The sequence below is a fragment of the Rhagoletis pomonella genome, unplaced genomic scaffold (genome assembly GCF_013731165.1).
Source record: "Rhagoletis pomonella isolate Grant_MI unplaced genomic scaffold, Rhpom_1.0 Rhpom_scaffold_00011, whole genome shotgun sequence".
NCBI classification, from domain to species: Eukaryota; Metazoa; Arthropoda; class Insecta; order Diptera; family Tephritidae; genus Rhagoletis; species Rhagoletis pomonella.
The window spans coordinates 29,120,527-29,138,600 of NW_023458565.1; the positions used below are offsets into that span (position 1 = coordinate 29,120,527).

An 18,074-nucleotide genomic window follows, 5' to 3' on the forward strand; every position below is an offset into this window, starting at 1 on the left:
AAAATTTTGAAAAAAGTTCAGTGCAAGGTAGAAACACAGTATGGGTATCAAATTAAAGAGAAAATGCTGTAGAATTACAGCAGATTTTTTTGGTGCATAAAGGCGAGTGGTTATTGAATATGTCTTTTTAAAATTTTATCTTTGAATTTCCTTGAAAATTTGCGATAACTATTTTTGCAAAAATACAATCGACTACATCCCTGCATTTCGTGCTTCTAACTTTGTTAGCTTAAAAATACAAAATTAATTAGAAGGGCATTTTCAGTATCTATTCGTCCTTGCTAATCAAAAAATTTTAGTTAATTATCTTCAATTCAACAGAATTTTCTCTTTCAATTGATAGCCACATTGTTAATATACATTGCACTGAATTTTTTAAATCATTTTTGGAATTAGTCGTATCTTTGAAACTACAAAGCCCATAAAAAAGTTCCTGACATCCGAGTGAAAAACTAAAAGCACCGTTTTACTATATTAGGCCCGCAGTTTCGTGAGTATATCGATTGCTTCGTGTGTATCGACATTTTTTATTTTTTGTCGCACGGTGTTATATTTATTAAAACATTTGGTCGTTTGCATTGATTTTTTCTCTATTTGAACAAGTAAATGCTATGTTTTCATATGAACCTACAACAAAACCAATCAAAAAAAGTTAGTAAAAAAACACATTGCTCAGTTTAACAAAAGTCCCAATCAGCTGAATAAAATTCTTATGACTTCTGTTACTTTTATTTTGTAAAAAATTGTCAATTTCGTAAACAGTTATAATGAATTCTTCTATTCAAATATTTTTTTTTTACAATGCTAAATCTTGCAATACTTAAAAGAATTGACTGTTCAAAAAACTGAATTTTTTCCGCCGAAATCCCACTGTACGCCGTAGCACCCGAATATCTATGAATGCATGAATGAATTTGGCGCATGAGTAAAGCGGTATGAACTGCAAAGATATCTACATATGTATGTATATGAATGAATGAATGAATGAATAAATAGCGAATGCAGGCAGCAGGTAAAATGACATGCCCAGCAAGCAGGCGAGAATGACTCAAATAACAACAACAAGTATAGCTGCGAACGAAAGTGTCTATAATAACGCACAAAGCCATGAATATAGGCACATACTAACATATACATAAACCACAACTAACTAAATAAACAAAAACAATAGCAACAACAACAACACCAACGCCACGGTACTAAACAATCATGTGAGCCAAAAGTTTAATGAATTGTTAAAAAGGCGTTGCCGTTTTAGTTATCGTAAAAACCTGCACTGCGTTGCACTAAATACATACATACTGGTATCTGTGTATTCGATTTATACATAGTACAACAGCCGCGACAACATTGCGACAAAGTTAGTGTAAAATAACATAACACACCTATGAATGGACAAGAGAGCGGGCGAAATCCTTTTAATTTGTTTCCTTGAACAGCCCTTAACAGAACTACATAAAACTTATGTACATACATGCATACGTAAACCTAATGCAGGAATTAACCCAGTAAGCCAGGGAGTCTATTACGGAAATTATTTGATCACAATCGAGAGGTTAGTTATGCATAAAAATTGAAGGATACCATAATCGATGGTTTATCGACTTTATTTTCGATAATGTTATGTTCATAATGAAATGGTTATGGAGAACTTTAGCACATGGACGTATTTATTGAAATTGTTAACGATAAGTATTACGTAATTTAGCAATATTATCTTTTTTACCGGTGTCTACATACATACATATGTACATACCTAATGGCATGACTCGGCAAGAAAATATTTCCCCATACTTTCTTGCATATTTTTAGTAACATTTACATTTATAGATATCACAAACAAAATAGATGGCCACATCATATGTCGAGCCCTACCGCCAAAATAACGTAAGCGAAATTTTTTTCAAAATTTTATTTTTGATGCAGAAATATTCCTAGGGCATCTAGATGTATTTCTGCATCAAAAATTAAATTAAAAAAAAATGGCGCTTACGTTATTTTGGCGATTAGGGCTCGATATATCGCTCAGATATAGCAATTATTACTGAGTGTTGTTTTCTCACTTCATACATAGACAGCGACACTAAAATAAAGGGAATAAATGTCAAAATTTGCAGGTCAAAATTTAGTTTGGTTGCGTCTATATTACCTTTTAAGTTTTTTAAATAATCATTATTTTTGAGTTAAAAAATAAAACTTGAAATAATAATTTTTATCTCTGAGTGAAAAAATACAAATCAAATTATAATAATACCTGATAAATAAAAAAATAAAACTACATAATTATTATTATAAGCAAAAAAAATAAATAAAAAATTATAAAAATAATGATTAAATGCTGAATAAATTTGTGATTATCGTCCCTGATCCTAACAGAAGCTTTAAGACAGTTCTTTAATATGAGATGTATTTTTATTTTCATTTAATAGTAAAAACAGTAATTAATTCAGAAAATCGTTCATTGGAAACTTTCTGAGCGATTTAGCTCGTTTTCTGGTACCTAAATTTAGCATCTATAAACTTTCCAATTAATAATTTAACACAAAAAAAAAACTAACCTGGGTAGATACGAGCACTTCTTATAAACCCCGAAGAAGTATCTTTCTTATAAAACTCATTGAGCGCTTTACTGGGTAATACTTTCACAAACTTCTTTTTTATCAAAATCCATTTGACATTGCGCTAGCTAGTCGCATCATTCTTCATGTCGCTTATAAATAGTCCGGGACTAAACTATAACCAAAAAAAAAAAATTACTGTCACTATCACAAAATCTACATGCAAAAGATAAAAAAAATATTTATGTATGTACATACACACATATATACAATTTTATGTAGTTTCAGCCCTCAGGTAAAGCTTTTAGTAAATTGCTTATAAAAGTAGTTTTTCCGACTTTTCTGCTCGGAACCCTCACTTAATTCGTTTAATATAAATTTCATTGTGTGTGAATAATATTGTCTTAACATACCAATTAGAAGGGTGGGAAATATGACTTTTGGCTAAAGTAAAAAAAAAAGAAAACAATTTATATTTGCCTTATCTTTATTCTGGTTTTCGCCGCCTACTGACAATTGTGTGAATTCGCTTGTCAACAGCCAGTTGCAGTCTACAATACTCTGACAACTTAACTGATAGACAGATAGATAGCAATTGTTGCATTTTGTGACATTCGCGTTAAATACATTTTAAGGGCTAAAAATAATGGGGGAGCAAAAGTATTGAGTACTTAAGGATTTTAGTTATAGAATGCTAATGCTTGAAGACACATGAAAAGTATGGGCAATGAAAGAAATGTTTGTATCGTAATTTGGCCAAACGTTAGTTTACTTACATATACTATATGTAGGTACGTGTACTCAAACTCCAAAGAGATTTGGATCCATCTCATCACAATTTTTTCTTACAGTGGGGTAAAGTTTCTAGTCCTTAGTCAGGCGAGATTCCCCAACGAAGTGTCAGTTAGGTCCCATGCTTGTATATAGCTTTAGCGTCTCAATGGTCTCGTAACGAAATTTTCACTAGTCAGAACATACAACTCCCAGGTATGACAAATGTTTCATTACCCTGACGTGGCCAGCTAGATAGAGCGAATAACATTTCTTATTGGCAGCCCAAAACAAAATTATCTGCCTTAGAGTCCCTATTCAGCCTTTTTCCTGTCCGTGATCGTACTGTGATCTAAATTAGGTAAACACGGTATCTGGATTGGTATTAAAAGCTGAAGGCAGTCTGACATCAGCTTTGGGGCGACATCGTTTGCGATGCGATAAAGGTGGTCCCTGTCAAAGGGTATGTTGATATCTTTGCTCGCTTTCCCATCTTCTGCGTACTACCTACGCCTGCTGCGATACTGTGGTCGGTTAGACTGAGCTGAATTTTCTACCAAACCACAGCCATGCAAAAGCTGGACAGCCAAATAGATAGTGCGGAGTAGGTTTCTTAAGTTTCACCGCATGTATTCTAATCGGGCTGTGATCTGCCTAAACGCACACTGCAATTAAGAGCTGCAGTCTTGTGAACTTCTTTGGTTCGCCTTCGCGCAAAAAAACTGGTTTTTACAGTGCTGGCTGACCTGATATAAATGTCATCTGGCCTCGGTTAGATCGATTCGTGGGTATCCCTCCGCAACATAGTTTCGAGAAAAATACCTGTGGCCTTTTATATGTAGCACTCAGACTAGGCAATAATCAGACACAACCAAAAGAGTGGCCTCGTAATCTACCTCTACCTTTGAGCTCGTTTTGAGCGAACCTAAAATCCTAATTTCCACTTGCAAATCAGAGAAGTTATTGACCTGCCTTCTCGAGCCAATCGACTGCTTTCTGAACGGCAGCTACCTTTGCCCGCTGAGCTCTACAGTCATTTGGAAGAATATTTTCCAGAGTCCCTGAATATATCCCTCAAACGACCCTATCACAAAGACCATATTAGTGCCATTCTAACCCCGCAATGACTCGTGTTATTTGAGTCAACGTTGAGTCAATCCAGCGCCCAGGCCCATGCTAGAACAACAAACAAAGTCATCATGGACGAAATCGAGAGTGTGGAACACTCATACTCTATCACAGCCCTGCCCTTTTGTGGGCGAGAAGAAGCTCATTTCTTTGTCCGAATGAATTCTCGCACTTTGTTAACCTAACCAACTGGACCTATTTCTCGGTGAACGGATAGGTTCGAATACAGAATCTTAATTGGTATCACAATCAGCCCACTCCATCTGAGTGGCGCTTGAGGTCGAAATTGTCGATAATGATTTTTAACTGGGAGGGAGTGATAACCAGACATTGAATAACTAACTACGTTGTGTGAAGGCAGTCACTTTAACCTAACCTAACATAGGCTATTCATAAAGTTAAGCACTTTAGAAGGTGTCATGTACCAGATTCTGGACTTAGAAGCTATTCGTACTACAAGGTTTATAAACCTAATACAACTTATGTATAGTATATGGGCAAGTGTATATTATTACTTTGGAGTTTTCTTAGCTCACAAAACCTCTATTTCGTCACCTTAGAAAGCCGCGGAGACTTCACCTTAGCCTTGCAGTGTTCCATCAGGTATCCACTGATAGAGTTTTAACGAGAGGAATTTATAAATCTAAAGTCCTCCGACCTTCTTAGACGCTTCGCTGTGCATCCCTTGAGTGGACCACAATTGGGTCCACATTTTGCGAGAGTACCAGCTATTTCGTCGCACACCGCAGGTTAAGCTTGTCTGAAGTTCATGGTATATTCAGTTTACAGTTACAGTCTATGTACTGTGAAAAGTTTATTATCTGTATAAGTTTTGAAACTTAAAAATTATTAATTACCTTTAAAACTTATCCTTCGGAATACAAAGCTTATTACTTTTCAACTTTTATTGCCTATTTACTATGCCACAACGGTTCGTTTGCAATTTTTTTTTAACTTTCAATTATGGCTATTGATTTTTTCAAGCACTGCCTATGCCATTAAATCAAAAGTATGTCCACTACTCGTTGTATCTGATTTTTTTCGCATCATGTATATCTATGAGAGTGTTTATTTGTCTTTGCATTATTAACGGCATTTTAAAAATTCAAAAATTTGCATGCATTCAACGTGCAACCGAAGCGGCGGCACCCACATTGTTTTCACTCATTCGTTACTATGCCGTCTACGAATTGTGTGTTGATGCTTTCGTTACTGTTTTCATTTTTTACATTTTTCATTTTCTTTTTTATATCGCTTTTGCGGCGCATCGCATTGCCTGGAATTTGCAATAGTTGCACATCAGCTGGCCGCATCGAATTAACACCAATTGGCATACCAACCGACACAAAAAAAAAATAAACGAACAAAATAACAAAAATTCGAATTCTGTTTGCATAGGCGTTACGAAAAAGAATTACAAAAAATGCCAAATATTTTCAATTTTTGCCGACTCGAAAGTAATAAAAAAAATTTCACTAATTTAATTTTAATATTCTTAAGTAATGGAGTTGTTTTTATAAGTGACGTCTTTTTGGGTGGGAAATAAATCCGAATCAAAAATACAGTGGGGGCATTCGCGGAATCCATCAAAAATAATTCCATTCACTCCGAACGCATACAAGTAATGCTCTTTTTAAGCACTTTCTATTTACAATACTCCCTCTGGAATAAATGTCGCTCGCAGGAGTTGTCGGCCAGCCGCACCTTGAAAGGCAAATTTTGCTAAACGGAAATTGATGGCCGACTGTCTGCGCGCATAGACACAGGTTTTAATAGCTGCCGCGTCGTGAAGGAGCAAATGTTAAGTACATATATATGTATGTATGTAAATGTGTACACGGAAGTATATACATATATGGAAGGCGTTAAAACGATAGTCAAAAGGATATTTGCACTCAACGCTCTCGGCCAGAATAGCTTGTCATGATTAAGGGTAGAAAAGTCATTGCACTAAATCAGCGAAAGAATTGCCACTAGTCACGCTAGTTGACGCAGTTAGCGGTACTAGAATGTCATTAGGGTGGCCAAAAAAAAAGTAAAGTCAGAATTTTAATGCTCGAAATCAAAAAATATTTAGAGGTCGCTCAAAGCGCTCAAATTTTTCCATGTATTTTGTATGGAATTCTTGAAAACCAATATTTTTCAATCGAGAAACTTCGCTTCTCTTCAGGAAGCTTCCAATAATAATACCTAATTATTAACAACTGTTTTTATAGGACCTCTAAAAACATCAAATGGGTCACTCATTGTATTCTTAGAGGTGTTTGGTGGATCTATAGTTACTATGAATAAAAAAATTGGTTACATAAACAATTGGGTATTATTAATGGGAGCAGTGTTGCCGTTGAGAATATTCAGAAAGTCGCAAAAAGGCGTTATTAACGAAAAAAGGGCCATCATATTATTTTTGCTTTTCTTTACTAGTAGAAGAATAAATCTGTTGAATTTTGAATTGAAAAGAAAATAGTGGGACAAGCTTCGCACAAAACAGGGCTGCAAACATACACATAAATCTGGTTGCTGCAAGGAGAAGAGTTGCATTTCCTTTAGAAGTTATAAGTGATGCATTTTTTCGTACTTACAGGAGGAAATATTTTCTAATAGCATGGTTTTGTTAACAAAAAATCTCTGAGAGGGGCAAAAGTCGAATATAATTTTGGAAAAGGGTAAGAAAATCAAAATTTTAAAAAAGTCGGGTCAAAGGGTATTGGCTCTTAAAAAGGGTAATATTACCCCTTTAGTCGCACAACAGCAACACTGAATGGGAGTCTCCTAAAGAGAAACGGAGGTTTCCGATCGAAAAATATTGATTTTCAAGAATTCTATATCGTTTCTACAAAATGTTGTTTTTTTCCCATGTAAAATACATGGACAACTTTGAGCGCTTTGAGCGACTTCTAAATGGTTTTCTATTTCAAAATAAAAACAAGACAGAGGTAAAGTTTTTTCCAAGGGGTGAGAGCATTAAAATTCCGACTTTACTTTTTCACATGCATTTTTGGTCCACCCTAATGTACATATATACACATATTTGATTGCACAAAAAAAATGTAAAAAGACGAGGTCAACTTGAAATATCAGTGACTTTTTTAATTTTCCGCGCAGTAACTTTAAACGCAAAACTGCTGGGGAATTTTGAGTAAGCTTTGACATTTAGTTTGTGTCTCACAGTCGTAAATTTTAACCAAGATGGAAAAAAAATTAATTTCGTTTGTTGATAAACATTATCGAAAGCAGCGAAAGGCATGCTAAGTGGGGCAGTGGGGTTTCTGTACCATCAATTTCAATGGCTATAAAGTGGTTTACTGAGTTCCGTTGTGGTCGTACCAGCACAAGCGACTCCGAACGTTCAGGTCGTCCAAAAGGGGGGCGTCACGCCTTACATCGTCGATAAAATCAGTGGAATTATATTGGACGATCGGATAATGAAAGTGTGTGCGGTAGCAGAGGCTGTAGGCATCTGAACTGAGGAGGTGCATCACATTGGGTACCGCGCTTGCTTACACTCGATTATAAAAGCAACCGTGAGACAACTTCAAAGGATTATTTGGCGATGTTCAGTCGAAATCCGAACGACGAAACATGAATCCACCACAATACACCAGAGGCAAGGAACAATTAAAAAGTGTATCAAAGAAGACCAATAAGGGCATGGCCGCAGCTTTTTGAGATGCACATTGTCATTCACATTGAATACCTTGAAAAGGGCAAAACGATCACTGTCGAATATTATTCAGAGATTTTTAGCAGAGTCTACATGGATTTGAAGCAAAACGAACGCATTTGGAAAAGAAAAAATGCTGTTACATCAGGACAAGGCCCGTGTACACACGTGTCTGGTCACCATAGACTAAAGGCATCAATTGGACTGCGAACTTCTACTCCAACCACCATATTCAACATACTTAGTCCCCAGCGACTATTCGCTGTTTCTAAACATAAAGAAATGGCTGGGCGGTAAGAGATATGGGTCGAATGAAGGGGTCATCACTGAAACAAGCGCTTATTTTGAGGATCTTGAAAACCCTATTATTTGGAAGGAATTAAAAAATTAGAATAACGCTGGACTAAATGTATCGAGCTAAAAGGAGACTATGTTGATAAATAAAGCGTTTTTTTGCCGAAAATATATATTTTATTCAAAAAGTCACTGACTTTTTAAAATGCCCCCGTATGTGAGTATTTACTGCCGCGTACTACAAAGAGACTTTGCATTTTTAATTTTTCTGTGCTTTGTATGCAATATATATATATTATATGCGAAGATATGTCTGCACCAGGACTTGTATGTATGTGTATACCTAAGAAGTTTGAAAGTGAAAAAATATATACTATTTAATCGCATAAAAAAATCAATTAAGTTAATTGTTGGATGTAAATTTTTTCACTTTGATTACCAAGGACTGCACTCAGCATAAAAACTCGACTGGCTTGTTAGCAACTAGGAATGCAAGCAAAAGAGCGAAAAAAATAAACTTTTAACAGTATTTAATTTTATTCGAATCAGAAATCAGTGGCAGAAAACTATCAAAGCGGCGAGGCAAATTTTCTGCAATGCGAATATGGAAACCCAAAAAAAATATAAAATAACTACGACCTTTTGTTCTTTTCCATTAATTTGGCAAAAGTAAGAAAGTAAGACAACAATAATACAGTAGTACAATTTGTAGTTTCTAGATATAAATATACGTTCATTCAATAACTTTTTCAATAAGTACTTGCAGCGAGAGCATAAAAGGAAAATAGAGAGTAAAATTGAGAGCAAGAGAAAATTATCAGAAAAAGTTATTGAACGCAAGACTAGTAAAAACTTGCAACTTACCGTCATTTTGACACTTTCTGACCGTTGAGTTTTGGCGCGAAATTTTCTTTTTAATATTTTTTTTTCTTTTGGGAATAGTTTCCATCGTCATAAAAATAAAAAAAAATATAGATTACATTTAAATTGGTTATCAATATTTTCATTTCACTAAATATGTTTCATCAAATCAGCCTCTTAAACACTTTGTTTACATTTAAATTTGAAACATAACCTTACTTTTTGACTGCTGCAAATTACTGCTGGTAAAATTTTTACTTGCAAGAATTTGCAGCTCTCTAGGGTTTTTGCGAATTCGTTCTCTCCTGCAAATTTTTTAGGTTATTGAATGCATCTCCAGTAAAAACTTGCAAGTATCTACTAGTAACAATTTGTAACAATTCTTTGAGTTTGAATGGACCTTATATATCCTAGCGGACCCAACAGAGTTTTGTGTTCATTTTCTTCACACAGAAAAAAGTTATATAAATATACACTCACTCCACTATATCTGCGTACACCTTTTGATTTTTTTTAATATTTGCAATGTTTTGCAAGCTATATTTTTTTATGTTATTTTTTTACAAATACATGGTTTATGTTATACACAAAACTATATCAATCAAAGTTTCAAACTAAAAAATTTGTAAGCAAAAAGAAAACCGACTTCAATTCTCATATACATATTTAAGATTATCGTTAATCTCTTCATGATCCAATGATCGGATTTAAACCAAATTAAAATAGGACCACCTATGCGGTAACACTTTTTCTTTAAAAAAGAACATACATAAAAAAAATATTCAGACGAATTGATAACATTTCTCCATTTTGTGAAGTCGGTTAATTAAGGGAAATTAAACCAATTTTCATCAAAATTGTACATTTTTTACTCAGATTTTCTAACAAAATTATGGTATGCAGTTTTATAGTATAACAATAGCTGTGTTTTTTTTTACACGCATATACATCTACGCTTAACGTGTAAAAAAAAACAATCACCGAAAATTTCCATTTCAAAACAAGGTATTTTGATTTTAACGACAACTGTTTATAAGCGCACATAAAGTTTGTCGCTTTGAGCTCCATAAAATTTTTAAGCGCAGATTCGTATGCGCTTACGTTGAAGTGTCTTAAAAATCGCATTGATTTTTAATAATTTTATTGAATATATTGATGAAAATTCGTTAAATTTTCCTTAATTTTGTACACAGTTTGGAATCTTGATTTATGCAAGTATATGGTTTTATTTATAGAATGAACCATATTTTTGTACAAAAATAACAAAAAAGTTATAGGTTGCAAAACATTGTGAATATTAAAAAAAAAAACAGGGTGTACGCAGATATAATGGAGTGAGCGTATTTATCTCAATACATAATTTGGTTATAGTTACCAAAACATGTGTTGAGAGAAATATTTTTAGCTGTCATACCAGAAGATTTTGTTACATTTATAGGCGCATTTTGAGAACTGATTAGAAACAGCTATGAAAATATCCAACACATTAGAATCCGATGAGGAAATAGACACGAGTCAGAGTTGACGCAATGAAGATGTATAGGAGGGGATTTCAATTAGTTTTGCAAGAAATGAAAAATATGGTGTTGAAGTCAAATCGTTTCTTCAAGTTGCAAGATCAAAGCGTAACACAGGTTTATCTCGCTTCTCAGGGGGAAAAATTGTGCAGCTCTGCGTGGCGCGATGGGTTCAAATTCTCGAAAAGATACCACCGTACTTATTAACTGCGTCATAGAACGATTTGGTAGGATGAAAAAAAATAAAAATTTAGGCTAAGAACAAAATTAGCATTTTCGGAGCAGCAATGGAAGTTGTAAATTGGATCCGGTACTCAAAGGGCATCTTTGTGCGAGACACACCCAACATTGTGATACAGATATATTTGTGACTGCTATTAATACTCTACTTCGTATGCTTCGCACATTTCCAGCCACGAATGCAGCCCAAAATTTCACTCTAGATCCGCCACTGCCTCAAACCGCTTACAGCGGCCGCAAGTGTAAGTAACTAAATGCCCAAACAGCAAAAAAATTTAGTTCTAATAAAATAAATTTTGTGTTTGAAATCGTATAATCTAAATAATTGTCTTATTTCAGCTCGAAGTTCTACATTCAAAAAAAAAAAACACCCTTTACATGCAAGCAATGTTTTCGTTAAGCAATGTAAGATTTGTATGCTTATTGAATGGGTGTTCCGTATATATTTGCATACGTGTTTAGTGGACATATCAGCGATGATACTGGAAAACATTATACGTAGAATGTTATCTATTACTTCTTGCACTCAAATCGTATCCCTTTATCGAATGGCAGCTGTAGATCGTTCTACATCACAGACCATAGAAAAAACAGCACACGGCTGCAAGATGAAATTGAACGATTAATAAATGCGTTTCGATACAGTCTAAAGATCACTTAAGCATATAAAGTAATAATTGACACAGAACGTTTTACATTATCACCGACGATATGTACTTTGTATGTATGTATATGCAAATGTATGCAAATAAAATGCTTAAAAGAGCTTCACTGTCAACAAATGAACGAAAGTTTCATTAAATTTCCATGCCAGGCTAGTCACACAGTAGGTATTGCTTTGTCCACTCTCGATTGTGCGAATCGGCAAACTTTGTAGTCCGTTAAAAATATGCATCTCAAAACGCTTGGAGTAGTACACTTCTTTTTCATTTTCGCTATAAAATCTTGCTCGAGTCTAAACAATGAATTGGAAGATATTTGCGACTGCAACTGTGATCTAGAAATAGACGTTGTTAAACAGTTTGGCACCCAATTGGAGTCACTGCAAGAACTTGCGGGGCAAATTCAGGCAGAAAATTTCAGCCTGGAAAATAAGCGAAAAAGGTAAGGATGATATTCTCAGTCTTAGGTACCACACTTTACTGTTTAAAAATCTTTATCCTTGCGCAATAGTCAAAGTCTACCAATCAATTGCATACAAGCAGCCGCTGGTTCATTTAAAAGTGGCATCTATACCATAAAATATCAGCGATTTGGGGATGAGCCATTCAAGGTGTGGTGTGATGAGGATACCGAATTTGGCGGTTGGATTGTCATTCAGCGACGCGTAAGCGCGGATGTGGACTTCTATCGAGATTGGCAACAATATAAGCAAGGATTTGGTAATTTGTCTGGCAATTATTGGATTGGTTTGGATAAATTGCACGCTCTAACCGCAAGTTGTGAACAAGAGTTGTATATAAAAATGGAAAAGTTCGATGGCAGAAAGTACTATGCAAAATATGATTTGTTCGTCATTGGTAGCGAAAAGGAAGATTATGTTTTGCGAACCGTTGGTGCTTACAAAGGGAATGCTAAAGATTATTTCAAGCCTCACGAGGGTAAAAAATTCACAACATTCGATCGAGATAACGATGCAAGCCCTGATGGAAATTGTGCTGAATCTTGCAGAGGAGCTTGGTGGTATCACAATTGTTATTGGAGGTGAATTGAAGTGCATTTACATAGCAATAGCACGCATAAATTTGCAAATATTTATGTATGTATTCCCAACCTTTTTTTTTTGTTTCAGCAACTTGAATGGCGACTATTCTCAAAAAGATAACGTCCAAGGCGTAATTTGGAATGGCATACAAATGTATGAGTCCTTGAAATTTGCGCAAATGATGATACGCCCAACGGAAAGATGTATGAACCGGCTGTCAGTGAAAAATTGTCCACTTTAAGGAAAAACGAGAAGTCATAACAACAAAAAAGAGCGCGGCGATTTTGTTAATAGTTTTTGAATATAAACACATACATACATACATAATTTGGGACCTTTTTTAATAAAAAATTATGTACGTTAATTAAACGGTTTGATAAATGAAAATTAAGTTTTCAAGTGACAAAGTACCGGGCTTGAATCATGACATCCGTAAACGAGCAACTCATTTTGCAAATAATGTATGGTAACCATAGCTGGGATCATGACGTAACATTTTGAATTAAATATCTTTCTTCTCGCTCCTATTACATCAGTTGGTATAATTCCACTGTGGACTTGGATTTTGTGGAAATATCATCTTCTTTCCGGAGATTCGGAGATATTCCAGACATAAAGAAGCACCACTCGTTGGTCATAGATAGCAAAATTGAAGTGCTTTTAGGTAAATGTTTAGCAATTTTTTGTCATTTTTAAAACTAGAGTTATTTGTAGGATTTAAGCCAATTTTTTGGGTAATTTCTTTCTTTCGCAAAACTTTTATGTCACCAAAGATTATTGTTCTTATTTAACCCAACAACCATTCGGCGGCGTGCGCGGAGATCAAAGAACTTTTCCAATGGTCTTTCTTTTTTGTAAACTGCCTGAGAATACCCCTAATGGAATTTTCCAGCGAATAATTTTCTAGAACATTTTAACCGTCTAGCGACCTCCAAAATGCTATTTTATTCAGACTATCAAAACAAATGGTGGAAACTACCCTTTCATGGGAGACATGTACAGCGCTACATATATATTTCGCTGCTATACAATTTTAACCTTTAAAATTGCAAATTTATTATGGCATAAACAAAATATTTGATCTGAGAATGCGAAAAGATTTAGCGGTTGTAGTATTCGGGTCTGGGCCTTCCACCCTGAGTTGGAATCATTCCGCCTCTAAAAATGCGTTGCACAGTGGAATAGCTCCATGTGACAAAAAGTAGTAAATGTGCTTCAATTATGCTGAAAATGGTAACGTGGTCGAATTTAGCGGACTGGCACGCCCACTTCACATAAATCGGAAAGATGGGACAAATCGTTTTACTACCACGACCCCCAGTCATCCTAAATCTGCATACTAATCGGGCAAGGACTAGTAACGATCCTCCAAAACAGCAATGCAATTTTCTGCAAGTTAGATTTTTTTTAAACCGAGAAATATAAAAAATTTTATTAATTGACGATCAGTTATCAGATTTCAATGAAATTTGATTTATAAGGTGCAAATCGATATTTAGCTGAAATTTGTCTTGCTATTAGTTTAAAGTGTACAAAGTTTTTTTTTACCAATGACGCTCCACCGCACGGCACCGCAAGCTTCTTATACTCTCCAGAAAAAAAACAGTAAAAATGCTTAATATCATAGAAATGTCCTTAACTCTGTAAGGACCAGGAAAAAATTATGGGAATCTGATTTGGCGCCACTCTTGCATACTATTAAACTTGATATTGCAGATGAAGACAAATCCAGTTTCAACCGAGTATTCAAGCACCATTTTTGAGCCAGTGAAATGCGTATTCAAGTTCTTACGTAAAAATTCTATTCATGCATCACCAACTTCATGTGTCCTTTGATAATTGCTAGAGGAGTTTTTCTCATGAAAAAATCCTTAAAGCCTGCTAGCATACTAGTTTAGAATCAAGTCAATCACTTAGTTGGATATTCCACACATTTCGAATTTAGGACTTTCTGGCACTATCAGACCATTGTGCGTTGTGTGTCTGCATAAGAGACTCTCTTTCATCGATCGTTATTTCTTATTGCCTCTTATATTGCACCTTGTAGTAATTTTGATTTCTACAAATTGCATGCGGATACTAAGTAATTTGTGTATATTAACACTAATAATAATTGATTGTCGCCTACAAAATATGTTAGTGTTTGACCGAGCTTCTCCTCCGATTTGTGGCATGAGCCTTGATGTAGACACACAAAGAGGAGGGACCTATAGTTTTACATCGACTCCGAACGGTAATTGTATTTTTATGAGAAACTATTTTTCGTAGCAGAAATACAATCAGAGGTTTGCCATTGCCTGCCGAGGGGCAACCGCTATTACAAAAAATTTTAATTTGATGAAATTAAAGATCTCTAAGCTCTCCTTCGACGATTATATGAACTTTATTATAGCGAAATCATAATCCGTACTTGGTTTTGTGCATCGGAACAGTTCAATATTTACTGACCCATATAAATAACTAACTTGAAACTGTTATTTACAAACTGTATTCGTTCTCACCTTGAATATATCGTTACCTAAAGGTGAAATGGTGTCAACTCCATTTTTTTAAATTGTTTGCCAATTTGCGAAAATAGTTTCGAAGAATATTTGCAAATTTTTTCTTTTGCGTCCTTTGGTGGAAGTTTTAAGAAAAAGGGTAAGCGCAGAAATGGATTCTCCATACATTATAGCATCATTTTATACAAACTGTAAGCCCTTCTTTACGACACTACTTACAGCAAAATTCTAAGAAACATATCATCGCAATTTGGCAAACTCCGAATTTGCTTAAAATTACACGTGGCATCCTTCTGTGCTATATGCGCATATTCGAAAAAATCTTCCACACAAATTGACCCGCTCTAATGTACATACATATGCATATGTATACATTTACGAACTGTTTATATTTGTTTACAATATTAACCCTCCCAGAACCATAAGCCTATAATTAAAAAAACTCAAGACTTGAATTGTAAAATGTGATTCATCAAGGGTTAAATACAAAATTTTTTACTTTAAAAAAGAGTAAAAAATTTTTGCAAAAAAAATGTTCTGCTAAAATTTTCATTAATTTCGATTAAAAACATTTTTTTAGCTTTGTTACGCTTAAAGATTTTCATTAATGTCATAATTTTTTGCTAGAAAATAGTTTTTTTCCAAAATATATAGCCATTTTCTCATAAGAATATTTTTTCTACATGGTTTTTTTCCGAAGTCGTCGAAAATTAGTTTTTGACCAAAAAGAATTTGTTTCCTAAAATATTTTTTTTTTAACTTTTATTCCCAAAAAAATGTTTTTCCAAAATAAATAATTTAGAATGCAAAAATTATTTTTTGCTCAAAAATCTTCCTTTAGTTTTTTTTTTTTATGTAAAGTTATTTTTATCCTGAAGAACTCTTTTTTTCTGAATTATTAATTTTGCACTAAAATTATTTTTCACACACAAAATTTCTAAAACAAACAAAAAATGTTAAAATTTTCCATAAAAATATAATTTTTATTTGGATAAGCTTTACTTACTAATTTCCTATAAAACCTCTTGATAAGAATAAAAAGCTAAATGAATGTGAGACAATTCGAAAAAAGAATTTTATATACATATTCTATATATATATACTGCTAAAAACTCACTAAAATATTTGAAATTAATTTTCCCTTGGTCCTGGAAGGGTTAAGACTAATAGGTTTATGCGCACATCCAAACACTTTCCTACTTACCCAATTGTGAATGCGATCTATTAAACGTTTCAGTGAATCGATGCGGCGAAGAGACATCGCAATACGACTGCAAAATGTTGAAATCAGCATAAAAAGGCGATGAAATAAAACACCGCTATTGAAGCGGTCTTGGCGACAGGTAAACATTGAAACGAGCACAAGACACACACACGATAATAAACAAGTGAAATAGGGGAAAGATGATGGATTGGATGTGGAACAAACACGAAAGTTCCATTACATGCGAAAACGGGACGAATATAGTGAACACACGTTCAACAAAAGGATAACAAAAAAACACAAACACAAAAGCGCAAACGGCACGCGCGAAAGGACAACACCGGAGCGTAAACACTGGTATGCACTAAATAAATTAAATTTTCGTTGCACTTACTTCCTCTTAAACACGCCACGCTACTAATATGTATGTAGTTGGATTGTAGGCGTTTTTCTTCTTTTTCTTTAATATAATATTTTTGCGCTTGCAAATCAATCTAAATGGCGATTTAAGTAATTAATTGCCTTCACTTGATTGATTGCACACTTTTTTCACACTTTCACTTAGAACTCCTTCATTTGCACTTATGTAGATTTGAACATTCCTCTTCCTTATTTCAATTGCAGAATTTCCCCGCGAATTACCTGCAAACGAAACGCAGCGCCAATTTGAATTTACTCAACCCGATTACTTCGATTGTGTTTTACGATTGCGGCTGGTCGGTTTAACTTGACTGAAGTTACTGAGTGACTGTTGGGCCAACTGGCCGCGCTACCTTGCGGTTGGTTGATTGGTTGGTTGATTTACTGTCGCTGGCGATGGCATGCTTGCTTGTTGGCTTGCTGGCCGGGCTGGCTGCCTACCCGCCGCCTCATTGGGTGGCTCATTGACATACTAAATACTGAGCGCGGCGTGGCTGGCGCAACTGACTCGCTGATAAAGTGTCGAAATGACGACGGGACTGATTGACAGTCTAATTGACAAAATGCAAAACAAAGCACCTGCTTCACTGCTCTCTCTAATTTTACCGCCAATATCACCCGCTTCAACATCGGCCCTAATACCTCCCCCACGCACTTGCGTTTTTATGCTGCGCTGCTTGTCAACCTCAGCGTAGTAAGTTGATAGCGGATTTAATGCAATCAGTTGCTTTTGTTGTTACTGTTGTCTTAGTTGTTGATAGTATGCACCTATATACATATGTATGTATGTACCTGTAAAGTTGTTGTTATTTGTAGGGCAGAGAGGAATTTGTTGGCATGCAAAATAAATAAATATAACACAAAAATGAGAACAAACGCCCTCGACAACAATCACAATAACAAAAACAACGTCAAAAGCCGTAATAATAATAATAAACAGCAAATAATTCGGTTCGTGTGCGCATACGGCAACAAAATACGCGAAGCATGGACAAAGTGAAATGGAACTTGACGCTTGTCTGTTGTCATGCTACGGTACAGTGGGACAAAAAGTAGCAAAGAGTTTGTATTGAAATTTTATACTCCTAACTAGAGCTGTAATCGGAAATCCGGCTAACCGTTCGCATATTCCTGCATACGTATAAAATCACGTTATCCTGGTTAAAACCCATTCATTTTGTTATCCGGATATTAGGGCTTTTTAATCGGAT

The 18,074-nt window shown here is 34.9% G+C and overlaps 2 protein-coding genes across 2 annotated transcripts in view; one reads left to right on the forward strand and one right to left on the reverse strand.

Moving 5' to 3' along the window:
* The window catches only part of LOC118746960, a 463,693-nt gene extending 446,536 nt beyond the window's left edge, over positions 1–17,157 (reverse strand). The window contains exon 1 of the mRNA XM_036480954.1: positions 16,444–17,157. Within this exon, the coding sequence (XP_036336847.1) occupies positions 16,444–16,590 (147 nt within the window). The 5' untranslated portion in view covers positions 16,591–17,157. The remainder of the gene's footprint in view (positions 1–16,443) is intronic.
* Positions 11,843–13,065, forward strand: LOC118746923 (ryncolin-1-like). The gene is made up of 3 exons (XM_036480910.1): positions 11,843–12,137; positions 12,207–12,737; positions 12,826–13,065. The coding sequence occupies exons 1-3, from the start codon at positions 11,923–11,925 to the stop codon at positions 12,977–12,979; spliced, it is 900 nt and encodes a 299-aa protein (XP_036336803.1). The 5' UTR covers positions 11,843–11,922; the 3' UTR covers positions 12,980–13,065.
* Positions 17,158–18,074: the final 917 nt, after the last annotated feature.